General features: G+C 35.3%; 1 protein-coding gene across 3 annotated transcripts in view; it reads left to right on the plus strand.

Moving 5' to 3' along the window:
• Window positions 1–15,575, plus strand: part of SLF1 (SMC5-SMC6 complex localization factor 1) — a 32,646-nt gene extending 17,071 nt beyond the window's left edge. For all 3 annotated transcript variants that reach the window (XM_066181285.1, XM_066181287.1, XM_066181286.1), the window contains 7 exons: window positions 5,036–5,180; window positions 6,858–7,003; window positions 8,894–9,060; window positions 9,570–9,673; window positions 11,713–11,805; window positions 12,193–12,375; window positions 14,758–15,575. In XM_066181285.1, coding sequence (XP_066037382.1) covers window positions 5,036–5,180; window positions 6,858–7,003; window positions 8,894–9,060; window positions 9,570–9,673; window positions 11,713–11,805; window positions 12,193–12,375; window positions 14,758–15,254 — 1,335 coding nt within the window. In that variant the 3' untranslated portion in view covers window positions 15,255–15,575. The remainder of the gene's footprint in view (window positions 1–5,035; window positions 5,181–6,857; window positions 7,004–8,893; window positions 9,061–9,569; window positions 9,674–11,712; window positions 11,806–12,192; window positions 12,376–14,757) is intronic.
• Window positions 15,576–17,519: the final 1,944 nt, after the last annotated feature.

A 17,519-nucleotide genomic window follows, 5' to 3' on the forward strand; every position in this document is an offset into this window, starting at 1 on the left:
TCAGCACAATGTGAACCTGTTGCTTTCTCACTTTGATCTTATGCACTGTAGTGTAAACTATCATACAGAGATGAATTCTAGCCTTAAAAAGCAGTTTGTTGCCTCATAATATCTGTGGTGTTTATGTTTTTTCTAACAGCTTTGTTCCTCATATTTATTTATCTACTTCACTTTCTTTGCCATTGCATTTTTTGGCAAAAATAAACTCTAAACAAATACGGTATTTTTATAATCCAACTCATTCATCCCTTCATTCATTCTCAATCTTGTTATACTAAAACTTGGTATTTTTCTGTATTTTCAGAGACTTAATTTTAAAATTCCATTGCACAGTTTAAAATGTCATTCAGAAAGTCAAAAGAGCAAAATCTCCTTAGCTGTGCAGACAGAACTGTGTTTTCTCCTTCCGGGCATTTCAGAGATACATAAATAAATGCACAGTATTTCCACATCATTAGAGGTAGCATGCAGGGTGCAAAATTGTCCCTCCTTCCTTCAGTTTGAGGGTGTGAGTCATTGTTACCAGTTATGTTTTTTAACCAGTTTTGTTTTTTAAAAGGTGTTTGCTTTAGAGGTAACACCTTGACAAGAAACATGTAGGGCCACTCAGAAACCAAAATTAAAGGAATGATTTTGGGAATTGTTACTGTCTGCGTGTGGTTTGTAGCACATTGTAAAGGTGTGACCATATTTTTCAGTGCACAAAAGTGTGTTAGCTTGTGGGAAGAAACAAACATGCCAGTTGTGATATACCAAACTTCTGTATAGTTCTTCAGCAAAAATATCTGTAAGTGGAAACAGATGAATAATTAAACTAAGTTCTTTCTTGGGATGTATCTAATATAATATTTTCTAACTGTTAAAAATGGACAGTTATTAATTTTTTAGCTTTTTAGAATCAGATTCTCTCTTTTTGTGATTCAAAGAGATTGCAAAAAATGACCACTGGAGTGCAGGGAAAATATCTGTGTAAGTTTCCTTTCTTTTAGTGCTGAGTTGTTGCAAAATTATGTTTTATGTATGTGTGTAAACACCATGTAAAAAGAGCAGTCCAAAAAAAGAGAAAAATAAAGCATGAAGTTGAGTGCGTTTGTTTTCTGGAGTTATATAGAATTTGCTGTATTTTAGAAGTAGCAGAATAAGAATAGTGACAGGAAATTGGATGTCCTTCCTGATCACTGGGTTAATCTGTTGGGACAGCTTGGTGGAATAATATTGATGCACAGCTCTTGTAGTTAAAAATGCACTGCCCAAGAATATAAAAAAATTGCTATAATTTGAGCTCTTCAAATCAATTTTGACTGTAATTCTAAAATAAATTAGCATTTATTGTTTGTTATATTATTTAAACAGGTATAATGTGGGAAGTCCTGGTCAAAGTTGCTTGAATTAAATTTCTTAATTCAGTTTTAGAATTTACTAGGGAATGTGTATGTTGCTTATAACATTTCTAGTTGCATTGAGCTATTGCATGGTTCTTCACAATGTCACAGATGGTATCAGAAATGCTTTTCATCCCTGAAAATACTGGTGGGGATTTTTTTAAAAAAGCTGTCTTACATAGCCTGACAAAGAGGTGACAAAGGCATTCATTTAGGTTTTTAGTTGCATAGTTGTTTAGCTTAGTTGCATAAATTTGTGTGGTGTAGAACCAAATGTCTTTCTGGTCTGTCACTTGCAGTAGCTTTTTTGAAAGTATGTTTTAGGCATTTGTGGAGTACTACATTTACTGCACATGAAAAATGAACTCTTCTTTACAGGTCTAAAATAACTCAGTAATTCAAAGTTAAAAAGTTAAAATTAATTTTCCTATAAGAACTTTCATGTGTAAAAATACACTGTGAAACTTCTGCCACCATAGCACTGTATTTGACTTGACAAAGCATTAAATGGAATAGCAATGTAGGAATTGCATTTGCTAAGCTTACAGATACCAGTTGAAGTAATGTGACCTTTGTATGCTAACACAGTCAATAGCTTCTTCCCACTTCTGTGCTTTTCTTAGTGAGGTAGCTTTGATTTTCAACAATAAGAACAAGGAAGGGAATTTTGAAAAGAGGTTTCACTGCATCTTACTTAATTAGCTGTACATGGTGTAGTGCGTTGATCCCAGCTGGCAGGTGAGTCCTCACCCTGCAGTGGGTTGAGGGAGAGAATCAGAAGAACAGAAATTAAAAAATGTATGACATTGTACGAAGACAGTTTATTAAGTGAAACAAATACGTACCCAGAAGCAAAGCAAAGTAAGGATTCCATTCAATGCTTCCCATCAGCAGGCAGAGGTTCAGTCGCTTCCCGGAAAGCAGGGCTTCATAAAACATGGCAGTTTCTAGGCAAGGCAAACACCATCACTTCGAACATCCTCCCTTCCTCCTTTACACAGCTTTTACTGCTGAACACAATGTTTAGAAGGCCTGTGGTCATTTTGGGTCATCTGTCTTGGCTGAGGCCCCTCCCAGCTTCTTGTAGGAGCAGACCAGGGAAAAAAGAGGTCTTGGTTCTGTCATACATGGTAGCAAATTCCAAGTTTAATGGAAATGCTTGGGGTTTTTTTCCTTTCTAATACTGCGTGTTTTCATTACTGTGTTTGTATTGTTTCGTGGTTGAAATTGAAAATATTTTTAACATGTTAACATTTAAACATTTTTAGAACATATGATCCTTTCAGGGAATTAGACCAATTTCCCTCTCCTTCATTTGTAGCATTGAACCATTTATTTAAAAAGTTGAGGAGAAGCTCTTGGTTTGTCCTACCGTTCTTTTACCAAAATGCCAACCAAAAAGCCTACACTAGTCGGCCATATCTGGTTTGTCGTGTCAGCATGCAGAGATACTTAGCTGGGCAAAGGTAGATGCAACTAGAGTACCAGCTACGTTTAATATGCACTATATATCTGACTGAAAAATTATTAATACTTGCAGTATTAGCAGTCATTATTTCGGTCTTCTGCCTCAATGTCTGCTTTCACCCCCACCCTTTTGCTTAAAAGTGTTTCATGCAGGAACTAATTAAGGTAGTGATTTAGAAACAAGAAACAGAATTGCAAATATTTGTGCTTTACATCTGTATCTACCTCAGATTACATCAATATGTCCTTGATCCTGTCACTTAACTTTTGCTGAAATTGTGCTGATTTGCTGTGTTTGTGAAATTTATTTCCAGCCAAGAACAGTTGGTGGAATTATAGTATTCACCCAGTATTTTGCTTTGGGGTCCAGTGATAAGGGGAATGCATACTTAAGGGAAATTTCATGCATTTCAGATATTTTAAAATGTTCTTCAGTTTCTGTTCCTGAATCCTCAGAAGATAGGGAGTATAATGTACCTTTTTAAATATTTAAACTTTAGTTGAAAAATTATACTTTCAAGTTTTTGACATGCCATATCTGTGTTCTCAGGGGTTTTTTTAATTATGAGATTTCACAGTTCATCTATAATAAAGTATTATGACATAATAAAGGAAGAGGCAAACCAAATCAAGTAGAGTTTGAGAGTAAGAGGAAGTGGGCCTGGAAGCAATCTTGGAGATGGCATTCCTAACAGATTTTGTCTGGCCGATTCTTAAAAATCTTCAGTGATGGAGATTGCTTCCACCCCACACCATGTTTATTTTTAATTGTGTTCATTCCTTTTCTTTTGAGTGACAAGTAACTGTTAACTGTAGGGACAGTATTTGTGTAGTTTTCAACAAATTACTTCATGTTTTATTATCATCTTTGTCACAGTCTCTGTTCATATGTATGTCTGTTTTGTTTATTGCTACTCAAACTGGTTTTTGTGCTTTTCAGCTCCTAAGAAATCCTAGTAAATTATTTTAAATTGACCTTGAACATACATTGTTCTCAGAGTATCAGACAAACCATTGACTGTAGTGTGTGCACATTCAATGCGGTTTGTCTCTTACCCAAAATTGTCCGGTTTCAAGTACTCATTATCTTTCACAAGATGCCATATATCAATTGGTGCTCTAGTGTAACAGTAGTAGTTCTCTGGTAGAGCCCTAGGTCAGATGAATATCATGTGTTCCTGCTATGGTGCCTGTGTTCTTCCAAGCTGTGCTTTCAAAACATCTGGTAGTACATGTGGTCAAAGGAATAATTCATTTCAGAGTAATTTTATGAAGTATTCCTACATGGCTCAGAAAGGTATGTAGATAGATGTGACCATGCACAGACTAACTCAGACACTAGAAACACTGTTTTAGCTGTCCAGTGTTGATGAGCTGCTCACATGAGTGAATAAATACATTCTTCTATCTCATGGTGGGACCCTTAAGGAGTACGTATGTTTGTTTGTTTGTCTGTTTGGGCTTAGGGTTTTTTGTTGTTGTGTGTGCATGTGTGTTCCTGTTCAACATAGAAAATGGTAAGGCATTCCAAAGTATGTTTTATACATACATTTATACATTCAAAAGTATGGTTTTTTCCTAAATTTGCAGGTTGTACTCATCTCTTTAGAATTTTTGGTAGCTGAAGAAAGTTTTCTTCTGCAAAGTGTCTGCCAAAGTTTCTTCTGTGCAGAACACTAACACTTTGCATCCTTTTCGCTTTTGGCACAGACATACATAGTCACAAAAAGAGCTTTAATTTCATGATGAAATCTTCAGAAAAAGGCAATGCTAATGGAGCAGGGAGAAGAAGATCCCTGTAATTGTCAAATTAAATACAAAGTTAACTGGTAAAAGTGCAGTAGTTGCAATCTTATGGTTAAACGAAACAATTTAAAAAGAAATCACATTACAATTGTACTTGTTAGCTTTGACACCATTTTGTATGGTTTGTTGTAGATGATGTTTTCATAGAACCTGTTTTTCTCTGGTGCCAAATCTTAATTGATATGGCATCAGTGACACTAATTTTGTTGATCTGGCTATAACAGTTGGCTTTTGAGCAGAGGAAGAAAGGCTAATGAAGGAGCGACATGGCGGCAGAGTGCACTTTTATCTAAAGTTCTCTATGTTATTTCTGGTACATTATCAGTGTGAGTTTTTTATATAGTACAGATCAATAAATACACCCTTTTTTTTTTATTTAGGATTTTACAAGTGAAGTTGCTGGTCTGTTAAATGCAATTCTTGGAACTGTAGTGGACTATTGGATTATATCAGGTTTGCTTATGGACAGAAATGTGTTTCATCAAGTACCTGATTTGGCACATTACCTTGCCATTTCGTGTGATGGTGAGTGTTTGCAAAGGCCTCTCAAAAGTCTCCTAATCAGATATACTAATTCCTAATTAAAATCTTTGGTTTAGTTACAAACTGGTTTTGTGTGACTCCTACAACTTCAAATGAAGCCTTTCAATGTCTCCTTCCAAGTCCTTGGACTTAATGGAGGGAATGGGAGAAAATTCCATTGTGTCCCATGAATTACTGTAGTTCTTCCATGTTAAATATACTAGGTAAACCAGAAACATCACAACTCAAATAACCATTATCATTTAACATGGAATGTTGGTTGAGTTATCTGCACTTTTTGCAACAAGGGGTTGAGGAGCTTGAAAGACAAAAAATTATCTCAAGAAAAGTATTGAATTCTTTTAAATTTCAAAATTAATTCCAAACCAAGCTTTCCCTGACTCCTTTTCCAGTCATCATTTTCTGTCGAAACAGGTGTATGTGAGGTTCAATTAAAGTGTATTTGCCTTCTACCTTATCACTCAAGAAGAAACATCATGAAAAGAAATTAAACTAAAATCTTAATCTCTGGACAATTTGTTCCACTCCAGTCTTACAGAGAGCAAATTATGAGAACTTGAATAGGCTGACTTAGATCTTAGAAGGCTAAATCAGTTTGAAATTTATGGTGTTTAAGTCAATGGAGCTTTTAGTATGTACCTCTCCAATGGATTTGTTGCTGTGATATAATAGGGATAATCTTGAATATATATTTCTGTGAGACTTTCTTACTTTCCTTTATACAAGAACGGAAAACAAGAACAGAATTCAGTCTGTTTATAGAGATTATTTGACCTGTGCCACTTGATACAATCCACACCACTCAAAGCAAAAAAACTGTGAGTTTTTCTAAATTCAGTTATACTTACAGTAGCAAACATCTGTATTCTCAAACTTGGGTTTCTGTTTTGATTATGTTTACTGATCAGTTAATTTATGAGCACTTCTGAGCAGAACAGAAGATTTCCTAAACAGAGTAAAGATTTCCTTCCTTATGGCATGTGTTGCTTTTCCAGCCTTTTCTGTTGTTACTTTGACAAAATTATTTTCTTAGAATCAAAATACAAATTCTTGCCACTGTAAGAAAAAATACAGTCTTTTGGTCATCTTTTCCAAAACAGAGTTAGGTCAGACAAATGCCTGATACATAGTGATACTATAGCCACTGTGTGGGGCTTTTTTTTGAACAGTATAAGCAATTTGGTTCATCTGAATGGGATTGCAATTTGCTTATGGTGACTTTTAACATAGAACTTGTAGGTCACCCTGCATTACATGCAGGTTTCTTGTTCATGTGCTGTAACTCTTATATTTGTGTCACTTAGAGATTTAAAAGGTGATCACTTGCAGAACTTCGCAAATAAGTAATTTTATTCTCAAAAGAAAGGTGAAACTTTTATAACATTGTATTAAGAGCATTTTAAAAGGTTTTACGCAAAATGTGATGCTTTATCTCCTAAAATATGTTCAACATTCTCTCGGTATCTGGTCATCTTACTAGATGATGGTTAAAATCTATTTTAATGTGAAGAATTTTAGTAATTTTTGTGGAGAATAAGCTTTTGAATCTGCCATAGGAGCAAAAAGCCTGGAAGAGCTATCTTCTAGATAACTAGGTATGTATATTTCTGTATTTTCATTTTTAGGCTTACTTTATTTTTTCTGATTGCTTTTATCCAGATTTTTCTGTATGTCAGTTAAAAACATTTATTTGTGCCATACCATCCAACTGGCTTCAACTGTTTGTTGCAGAGGCAATTTTCAAACAAATGTGTTTACAGAGGAATATTGCTGTTTCTACAGAACCACTTTCTCTTCAGAAAATAGTAAGTAATCCTTAATAACTTATAAGACTTCAGTATTTTACAAGTTATTTGATTCATAAAAGTCTTAAAATAGATCTTTTCTTTGTGGTCTAAGGTCATGCTTGTTGCCTGCATTGTATTTTCATGTGTTCCACTGCAGTTAAATTTCTCTTTGCCTGAGATCTGGGTCAGGAATAATAGTAAGTTGGTTTTTTTTTACCAGGGAATTTGTCACACCTGGTATCTGTTTACATGCAGTTATCATGAAAGTGAAGCAGTGCAACAACAGTAAAAGCTTTTGAAAATAATTACTGATGTAATGATTGCAGCATTTTATTTGTACTTAAGGAGAATGCCAACTATAGTGTGATTTTTCTCGGCTACCTTTTCCTTCAGGGTTTTTCAATAGATAGGTCGAGGCATTTGTTACGTAGAACATTTTATGATTTTGAACCACGGTGTATTCCTGTCAATTTCTCCTATTAGAAACTTTGTCCTACTTACAAACCTTTGCCTGCCTTCAAATCACAATTTGCAATAGTTGGTGAGGAAAAACATGGTAAAAGCTGCAAAAGAAATTCTCAAAACCATGACTGCTGGCAGGATGCAGGCAAATCAGGGCAATCACACGGTAACGTTATGCCCTAATTTAGCGTCTCATTTCCGTAATCTTAATGCTAATGACTAACAGAATAGCTGTTTGTCTGTGTTCTTCTATACTACAAGTAGAGTCACAAAAAACCAAATTTATACCTTTGTACATTTCCCATGCATAAGTGTTCATAAATTTTACAGAAATTCATGGTGAAGAGTGGTCACTGTTTGTTAATACAGCACATTTAAACAGAGGTTGAAAAAAAGACTGTCAGAATTCTTAACATAAACCAACTGCATAGCTAATATTTGATGTATATTGCCACAAATAGAGCAGAATCACTACTTTTAGTATTGCCATGACTACTGATCGCTCTCTGCAACTACTTATTAATTTTTAAGTGCTTGAAACAAGTCGATGTGATTTTTGTAGTTTTCCTTAGTACAACTCAGTCTCCTTTCTCATTCCACAGAGTAAAAATCAGCTACTGTCCAGTTTTGCCAGTTCTTCCATACAGCATCTTATCAGCTAGGCTTTTCTCTGAGTTCAACAACTCTCTGGTGGTAAATGTGCAGTGAAGGTGCAAGTAAGGTGTTCCTCATCTACTGCACATTGCTTGCAAGATCTACAGGGAGCTGCTAAATACTCAAAACCTTCCTTAATACCTTTCTTCAAATATAATTGTGTGTTTGATGAATCCCCCTCATTGGTCATTTTTCCTATACTTTTGCCAAACTGCAGAAACTTAGTTGGCTTTTTTAAATGAGCAGTGTAAGTGGGTTTGAAGCTCTGTGTTTCTGCAAAGAAACTAACATCTACAACAGCCAAGACTGTCCTAATAGAGAGAGAGCACCTAAGAGATGACTGGCTTACTGCCTTTGCAATGCTCAAAGATTTAATCCAACCCTTCATCTCAGATGAGATGAAGGAGTGGAGTGAGCAATTTGCTCCCTGGTTTGGGAGCAGGAAGTCTGTAAATACTTTAATACATGAAAGTCAATTAACTCTACTCAAGTCCTGTGTCCAGCTAAAGAGATTCAGATTTTCTCAGCTGCCAGAAACCTGAAAGAGGCCTAGAATTACCCATTTTCTGTCTCAGACACAAGTCACCCATTGAGGCCAGTGTAAAGAGTGAATTACAAAAACACCAAAATGAAATGTGAAAGACAAATTGAAACAATCTAGATGTACAGTCATTCAGGGATCAGATTTTTAAAAACTTAAGATACTGCAAGCTGTGGGTCATAGATGACTGCTTTGCAGCAAGTGCAGCAAAAAAAATTTTCTTCATTTATAAAACGTTACTTTTGCAACAGGTTTGTTCCTATTCACCTGCTTTGCAAGAGATAGGGATGCGTGAGACAAAGATACACAAAGCAAAGAGAAAGAAAATAGGGCAACAGCCATGCCCTGAGTCTCAAAGGACATTACGGATGCTAAATGGCGATAAGCAGAACCAAGTCAAAGTGCTGCCTGATCTACCGTAAGTAATACCTATAACATCACCAGTTTTATTCTGCTTTGGGGGACAGCTTCTGACCTGACACATTTCTTGAACTTTATGTGACCTGTTTTGTTGTCTACAAATTACTTCAACTGACAGAAAGCTCCATTGCAAGCCTGTAACACCTCTGGGCTGGGGTTTCCCCTTTTCTTTTTTCCTCCTTTCTCTTTGAATTCCAGTGTATAATGCAGACTGATGTAGTTATAGTTGTCTAATATTAAATTTATAGGGTATGTACAGAAGTTCACTGTTCATAGAATTACGTTTAAAGAAAGTTTAAAAGTGGGTAATCCTATTTGATTTCTGTTTTAAATACAGTTATAATTAAATGGCATAGAAATTATGTAATTAAGACATTTCAGAAATGATGCTGAAATGGATAAATCTAACTATTCTGTATGTACACATTTAGAACCATTAAATACATACACATTAAATTAAAATATGAAATAGGGATTTTAAATGTGTCCCCTTTGCTCTCTTTTCAGTGACTTAATCTTTAATAAGCGTAGAGCTAAAACAGAAGTTCAGACTGCACACACCAAAGAGAGGGTTTTTTCGGCTGAAGAGCTATACAAGAGAAATATTAAAGGTATTCTATATATCTAATTTATGTTAAGAAGTTTAAAGTGGTTAGAATTGATAGTTTCATCTTTAAAAACTTGTCTTGATGAGTGCTTGACTAAAAAGATGGCTTATGCGCGAGAAATATTTTCTTATGTTCCACATTTCTCTTTTGCAATGTCTTAAAAGGAGGAATTTGTATATATGGTAAAATAAAGTTGCCTTCTTCATTACTGTCCTTCTCCCATACATTAAATACACTGTACAGTTTGTGTGAGCTCATTCCAGTCTTGCCTGCCTTACTTTGCTAATCCACCTCAACCTGTGCTTGGTAGGATCAACATCTTCTGATTTGCAAGTATAATTCAGTCTTCATCTCTCTGAGTCCTAGACATTTTGTGAACAAAGACTGAGGAGTATGCTATGTTACATAGCTGTTTTAAGCATATGGACTGTTTTCTTCCAGGCATTCAGCCCAGACTGTGAAAGGCACTTGGCTTTTGTTTTAACTATACTGGAACTCATGTACCTAAGGAATAAAACAGTGTTGCTGTAATTCATTCAGTTCCTATTTATTATACAAGTTTAATAAATAGTACTTTGCATGAGGCTTGCTTTACTACAGAATTACTTTCTGGAACTACTTTTTCATCTTCATCATCAGAAATTTACCTACAACTCTTAATTAATGTGACACCGAGGAGAAGGCTCAGAAAAAACTGGCAGAAGCAAGCTGGAATTGTTCAATTAATTAAAAACAGAATCGTATCACAAACACTGATGGACAAAAGTAGACCTCATCCCCTTTAAAGGTTTAAAAGAACTTCTACAACAGTCAGACCATATATTTTTAAACTTGTTTACTTGCTTTTGCAAGTAAAATTGATGTGAATTGTTACATCTGATTTCTGCAAAGAAAAGTGAGCTGAAAGACTGGAGGGGGAGGAAACCAAACAATGCTGCTTTTTTTTCCTATTCCCCCTGCTATAATTATAAGTAGTGTATTCCGTTGAAAGAATGGATATGGAGTTGACAGATTTACATAGGAAAGGTATTAATATAATGAAATGTGCCATGTAAATCTTACTACAAAAGCTAAGAGATCTAGCCTAAGATACATTGAATTTCTAAGACGTTTGGTTCATCATCTTTCACCTGCTATCAGGATTTTCCTCTGGCTCTTGTTCACACCTAATCAATTATTGAAAAGAAAACAGCATTTAGAATGTGTCTGAAGTTTTTATTACACAGAAGCTAGTGGTGTCTTTACATATATAAGCAGCAGCTCTCAGTTGTTTGCTGTTTAAATTTTCACACTTATTTCAGCTGTACATGATATGAAGATTTGGGAATTCTTTTTCCCAGGAACTACTACTACTACTACTACTACTACTACTACTACTACTACTACTACTACTACTTCTTCTACTACTACTACTACTTGTTGTTATTATTGTTGTTATTATTATTATTATTATTATTATTATTATTATTATTATTATTAATTCCATTATTCTCCCCTCCTCCTTTACTGCAGCCAAGTCAGACAGCCTATTGAGAAACAGCAAACCATCTGCTAACAGATTTGAAGTTTTGATTTATACTTGTGGGTGTAGAGGCACTCGTGCTTAATCAGAAACATTCATTTGAATTAAACTATAAACGCTGTGTAGAAAGAACCATACATTTTAATGTAGGTTCGTGAATAAATTTAAGGCAGGGCAACTGCACTCTAAAAGTTTTATTGCTTCAAAACCCAGTATTTTTTGGTGTTTTGTGATCACTTGGTGCTTTTATAGTGTGATTGAAGCTTTAAACCTTGAACTAGAGGGGAGATAATTCTTGTGTTAAACCATTTGCAGTACAATTTCATTGCTGGATCTCTGGTGGAATAGAAGCTCCATGGGGTTTTTTTCCTTAAAAGATGTTTAAACAGGATAAAGGAAATCTTACTCATTATTGAGTTTTCTGGTACATAAGCAGGTCTCCTAGTTCCAGGCCCTTTGATTATTTTCTTTAGTTGCTATCCTGCCTAGTCTAGTGTAATCTATTAATTTTTCATGGTAGGAGAGACAGCCCTGCATAAAGCTTGCAAAAATAACAAAGTGGAGACATTGATTCAGCTTCTCTCTTTGCCGGGAATAGACATTAATGTTAAAGGTAAGTTATCCATTTTCTCTACAGAACTAAGAAATTAAGATGCATAAAGAACTGCATTAGTATCTGTTTGGTAACAAGTTTGTATTTATACAATCTAATACTCTTTCTTTTTTACATAACACAAAATGAGGACTTAATAGCAAACATTAAGGTAAGATGAATTTAGAACTGAACTGTGTTTTAACATCACATCTTCTACTGATTTTTAAATATGCTAATTTTTTTCAGATGCTTTTCAATAGAATTTCTTGTTTTGAAATCACAAGCTGCCATTCTAGCTGTAATGAGTACTAAAAAAGTAAAGTGTTTTCCTGTCAAATGAATGACATTATTAACATTTCAGTATTACTTCTGCTGTTTTAAAACTTCCCTTGATTTATAATTCAGACTATGCTGGCTGGACGCCTTTGCATGAAGCCTGTAACCATGGTAGCACAGTGTGTGTCCGTGAAATTCTGGAGCGTTGTCCAGAGGTAGACCTGCTCAGTCAAGTGGATGGGGTGACTCCTTTGCATGATGCACTGTCAAATGGACATGTAGAAATTGGCAAGCTGCTACTTCAGCATGGGGGTGAGTGCATTTATGCTGAACTGGTTTAGGGAAGTTATCCACTGTTCTGAATCCATATGAAGTTCTGAGTGTTTTTCTTGATAGTTTCCTAAAATAAAAAGTTATTGTGAAATATTTTGAAATATTTTTAAGCCAAGCTGGTTTGTTTACAATAAAAATAATACTTTTTCACACTTATCTTGATCGGCTGAATAAAACAAGAATTTCCACATGTTTTTCCAATATGGTAATATTTTTATCCTGCATTTATCACCATATGTATTGCAACTATATTCTCCACTAATGAAAGTAAAGATTACCTAGTCACCAATAAAGGCTAAGTATTTTTTATTGTTTTGATCTATTTTTACCACAACACAAAAAGAGATCAGTTAAATTTCTATATATTCATGTATTTCAACATACATTTTTTCAGCATTTGTGAAAATTAATGTGATGGTCTCTGAAGAACACAATTAGGTTGGTAGTTAGTTTCAGAAAGTAATCGATATTGTAATCATGATAACTGCTGTTCATGGATAATAGTGGGAGGGATGCCTTATTTTCTAAAGAAAGTACTTTGCCCCTTAGGCAAGCACAGAATGTTTTAAACAATACTTTTTGTTAAAGACAGGGTATTTATATATTGAAGTATGTACTGTATCAATGTATTTAATTTAGCGTGTTTTAAAAAACCCTGAATATCTGCAAAGAATGGTCTTGGATAGCAACTCTTCCTTCTTTTAATTAATTTACTAAATTGAATGTCTTTACCATTGCCCTACTGTGTCAGTGTAAACTGTGCTTTATATGCCAAGTCCAGATTTTTTCAGTCAAAATCGTTCTGTGTTTAGTCATGAGGCAGAAGAGGGTATTTAGACAGCCTCTTAATTAAGGTAGAGAAACAAAATTTTAATACACTCTTGGCATATGACCCTCTGTATTTACAGTCGTTTCCTGCCCCCTAAAGGCTGTGTCTGTTGTGCAAGCACCAGATCATAATCAATACATACCTTGTGCAGTTCTACCTCTGTTTATTTACTGAGTCTCAGTTCTGTGGCTCCCAGGTATTTTATATCTCTGTTGAACCATGTCACCTTGGCATCTAACATGCCAAGCCAATACCTGCGCTCAGTTCTATCAGTTGAAGTGATGCAATAGCCAATATTATAGTAAGCCCAGCTCCTCAACTGGAAATGGCATTGCATTGGCAGATGTGCATTTTTCTAGGCTGTTGTGAAGAATAGGTAGTGGATGATCTTGTTATCATAGGGGAAGTGCTCTACTTGCACATGCATTCATCAGGGTTTTCTGGCAAGTGTAAGGTTGCATGTATCTTTATCTTTGCCTTTGTCACACTCTGAGTTATGGCCTGTCAAGTAAATGACAAGCCCATGGTTGAAAGCATGTTACCTATTCAGTGTGAATTTGCTTAGCTCAAATAAATTTAGAACACATCTCTCTAAAAACATCTACTTTCTGTCTGTAAAATCCTTTAGCTTGCAGAAGTTAATGACACTAAATAATCAGTAATAATAATACACTTTTAATCAGAGCAAAGTTAAAATATCTATTATGGATATGTAATGTGTGAGTTTACCTTTTGTCATTAAAATATATTTCTGAAGAAGCATTCATGCTAATATGGCATCATTATTTTAGCACAGTAATACAAATTTATGTAAGAAGATTCCTGATATGTTCATATTTGAAAAACACTTGCAGTGTCTTAACAGCCTTCATTTTTTTCTTACTGATGCAGCCTTTCTTAAACTTCCCAAGAGATGCGTAGGCTATTTAAATATTAATAGGTCCCTTGTACTAATAAACAAGAAATACCAAAAGGATTTATTTGTTCAGACTAGTTCTGAACAAATAAATATGTCCCATTTACTTACTTTAAATTTATTTATTAGAGTAATTACATTTTGTGTTTTAGAAGTCTGTTAAGATCCAAATTTGAAATTCAGTTGTTGGGGACAACTTGAATTCCTACCCCAATAGTTTACCTTGCTGCACAGCAGAAGGTAAGATTGGCCACACTATCCAGAAAAGTAAAATAAAGACCATCATACTCACATGCCTTTAATTTGAAATCAGTGTCAGCAAATAACCTGGTCTACAAAGTACTTAATAGAATTTTACAAAAGTAAATAACATTACTTTTTTGCATACTCTGTGCAAGGTAAGACAGTATTGTAAAGAAATTGTTACAAAGGATCTCTCTCCACGTTCTACCTTGTGATACAAATATGCAAGTCATCGGTTATATTAACATTACTTGGTACAAAATAAAACTTAAACAGACACCTGGCTTCTGGCAATAAGCAACCCAAAGTCTTGTTCAGCTGCCAGTTCATCACAAAATGTGCTGTTGTGATTAATGTTTATGTTTTCTCTAAGGGCCAGTCCTTCTAGAGCAAAGGAACTCCCATGAGAAACTGCCACTGGATTATGTTGAGTCAGTCATGGTAAAGGAAGAACTTTTGAATCTTGTTTATCCAGGAGAGAACATTGAAAACTTCTATGAATGCAGAGAACGAGAGTTTTGCAATCAAAAGAAAGAACTATGTTTGTTTTCTTTTACTAAGATGCTAACTAATTTTTGTTCAGTTTATAATTTGTCTACTCCCCTGACTGTAACTCTGAGAGCAGTAGCTTGTTCAAATGTACTTCCAGTATTGGTTTGTGATAGCTCTAAGATGAAAAATGCATTTTCTGGAGATTGGTTGATAGATACGTATTTTAAAGAGCTAGAAACTTTTGAAAAACTATCACAGTTTCTTCAAGAAATATCTGAAAGCATGTTATCCTTCCCTGGCGAACAGGCAAAGGCCTTATTAGCAGTTCTGGAAACTATGGTTGAAGCATGTCAGTGCCTAAGTCTTTCTAACAGTTAAATTCTAAACAAGCTACATTGGCTGAATTTTGAATGTTACTACTTTCTACTTGCCTGACAGATCTGGATGTATGTGATCTTAGGAAGGTGCTGTATCATTTACACTCAGTTAAACTTCCTATTTTCTGTCTTGGAAGTATTTTTTTTAATGTGTCTCGTGCCATATTTCTCTTTGGTTTTCTGAGGTAGTGACCCTGAACTTAAACCAAAGCAGTTGATTGTTTCATTTCTTGAGAAAGGCTTGTGTCTACATATTTTGGTATCCATTAGTAAAGCTAATGTTATAAATATGTCATGAAATAAAAACATATAGAAAAGCAAATCCCTTCTATCCAATTTTGTCTTATTTATCCTTGTCTTATAAAAATTGTTATGTAAATTAATTGTGTGTTGCAAAATTCAAAAGAGAAGGCACTATATATTTACAGAATCAATATATAATATTTTCCATGTCTTTATTTAGTAGAAATGGCTACACAAAGACTTGTGGAAAATGTTGTTCCTCATCAACACTCTGTTGCTTGTAGTCTCATTCATTTGTGCAGTGACCAAGTGAAGGAGACTGGTTCAGATCCTTGGGTGATCTGCTAAACTCCAGTGGGTACCACTTGCTGCTTCCCAAGTCACTGGTTCTTTGAAGAACTGAATTCACTCTAAGCAAAATTTAAAGCTGTCTTTGGCTCTGCTCCAAGTCACGTTGGCTTGCAGTGATTTTATAAAACCATTACTCTGCCATGTAATGATCTAGTAACACTCCTGGGACTACCTCAAAGGAAGATGCAGGTGGAAGCAGTGGCACACTAGTTATGTTGGCAGAGAAATTTACAAAGGGTAGGACAAGCATTTAAGTATAGACTGGACATCATATTCTGGCACTAAGTATGGATATCCACTTAATATGGAACTTGTTCTCCGTTCTGTGACGACATGCAAACCAAACATGGTAAATTCTCTAAACTAATGCTCTAACCTAACAATTTAGGACTAAATGCTACATATTCTATCAGATGGACTTAAAAATTAATTAAGAAAAACTGAAATTCCCATGCTGTTCTTTCAAAGTGTTGAAGGCAAGGCAGCTGAATTACCTGATTGTGCTTATGGGTTTGGGGTTGTCCTAGGGTGACTTTATGATCCTTGTATCCTCAGTGGTCTGTGGTTCTGTTTGTGCGGTATATTGAGTTCTGTACCTTTAAGACTGGTTCTGAGAGTGAAGCAGGGAAAGAAGAAGCATGCGGTTTGTTTTGGAGAACAGCCTTCACTCCTCTGCATTTTTTTTTTCCTCAAGACAGTGTTGTTCATTGGAGGCACGGACAGCAGCCAGACAGCAATCTTTTTTGCTTTTAGTTAGTTTAGCTAGCTGAAACAAAGAAACTTCCTGGACTGTTTTTTTTTTGTTGGTGGTTTGGGGTTTTTGGGGGAGTTTGTTTGTTTGTTTGTTTTTGTTTTGTTTTGTTTTGTTTTGTTTTTTTTCCTTTTTCTTGGGACTGTTTAAATCTCTAGACTGAAAAAACCCAGAGGAGCACCGGGGAGCTGGCACCTGTGGCTCATCGGGGCCTGGACCTCCGGAGGGACTGGGACTGATAAAAGAGTGAGTGAGCTCAGCTGCAGCCACGGCAAGGACTTCCTCTGTTTTGCCATCTCTCTTCGGAGTGGCAAGAGATTTTATTGTTTTATATTATTCATTCCTTTATGCTTGTGAGCATTTTGTTTGTTTAAATAATTAGTTTTTTCCACTTTTCTCCAAGGAAGTTCTTTTCCCAGACTGTCTAGGGGGAGGGCCGCTTCAGTTTGCTGTCCAGAGGAACCCCATTCAGAGGTTTCCTCCCAAATTTGCCCTAAACCAAGACAGGGGTTGTAGAAGAGTTACATGTTTTGGGGAGCCCTTATTGCTCATTTGTACAGAAACACCTACAACGCTTGCCCTGCATCTTTGTAGAGATATAAAATAATTCCACACTAGGATCTGGAGAAGAGACGCTCAAACATGAATGAAGTTTATCCCTTTCCAAGGTAAGAGAAATAAGAGCTGCTTTAGAGTGAGCAGAGTAAACCGGATTTTTTTTTGTCTAAAAGATTCAGTAATAGATGACCTAAAAACTGAGCCTTCAAAAGGTAGGTATGAATAAGCAACTTTGCAAATTCCAGTACTTCTGTAACAGACATTTAGAAAATAAAAAAAGAAAAAAAAGGGGGGGGGGAACAACAACAACAACAAAAAAAAACAACCAAAAGAAAAAGTGTGGAGCAAGAGCTGCTTCTATAA

The sequence above is a fragment of the Chamaea fasciata genome, unplaced genomic scaffold (assembly GCF_029207755.1).
Source record: "Chamaea fasciata isolate MVZ Bird 193981 ecotype frontalis unplaced genomic scaffold, bChaFas1.0.hap1 SCAF_4, whole genome shotgun sequence".
NCBI lineage: Eukaryota > Metazoa > Chordata > Aves > Passeriformes > Sylviidae > Chamaea > Chamaea fasciata.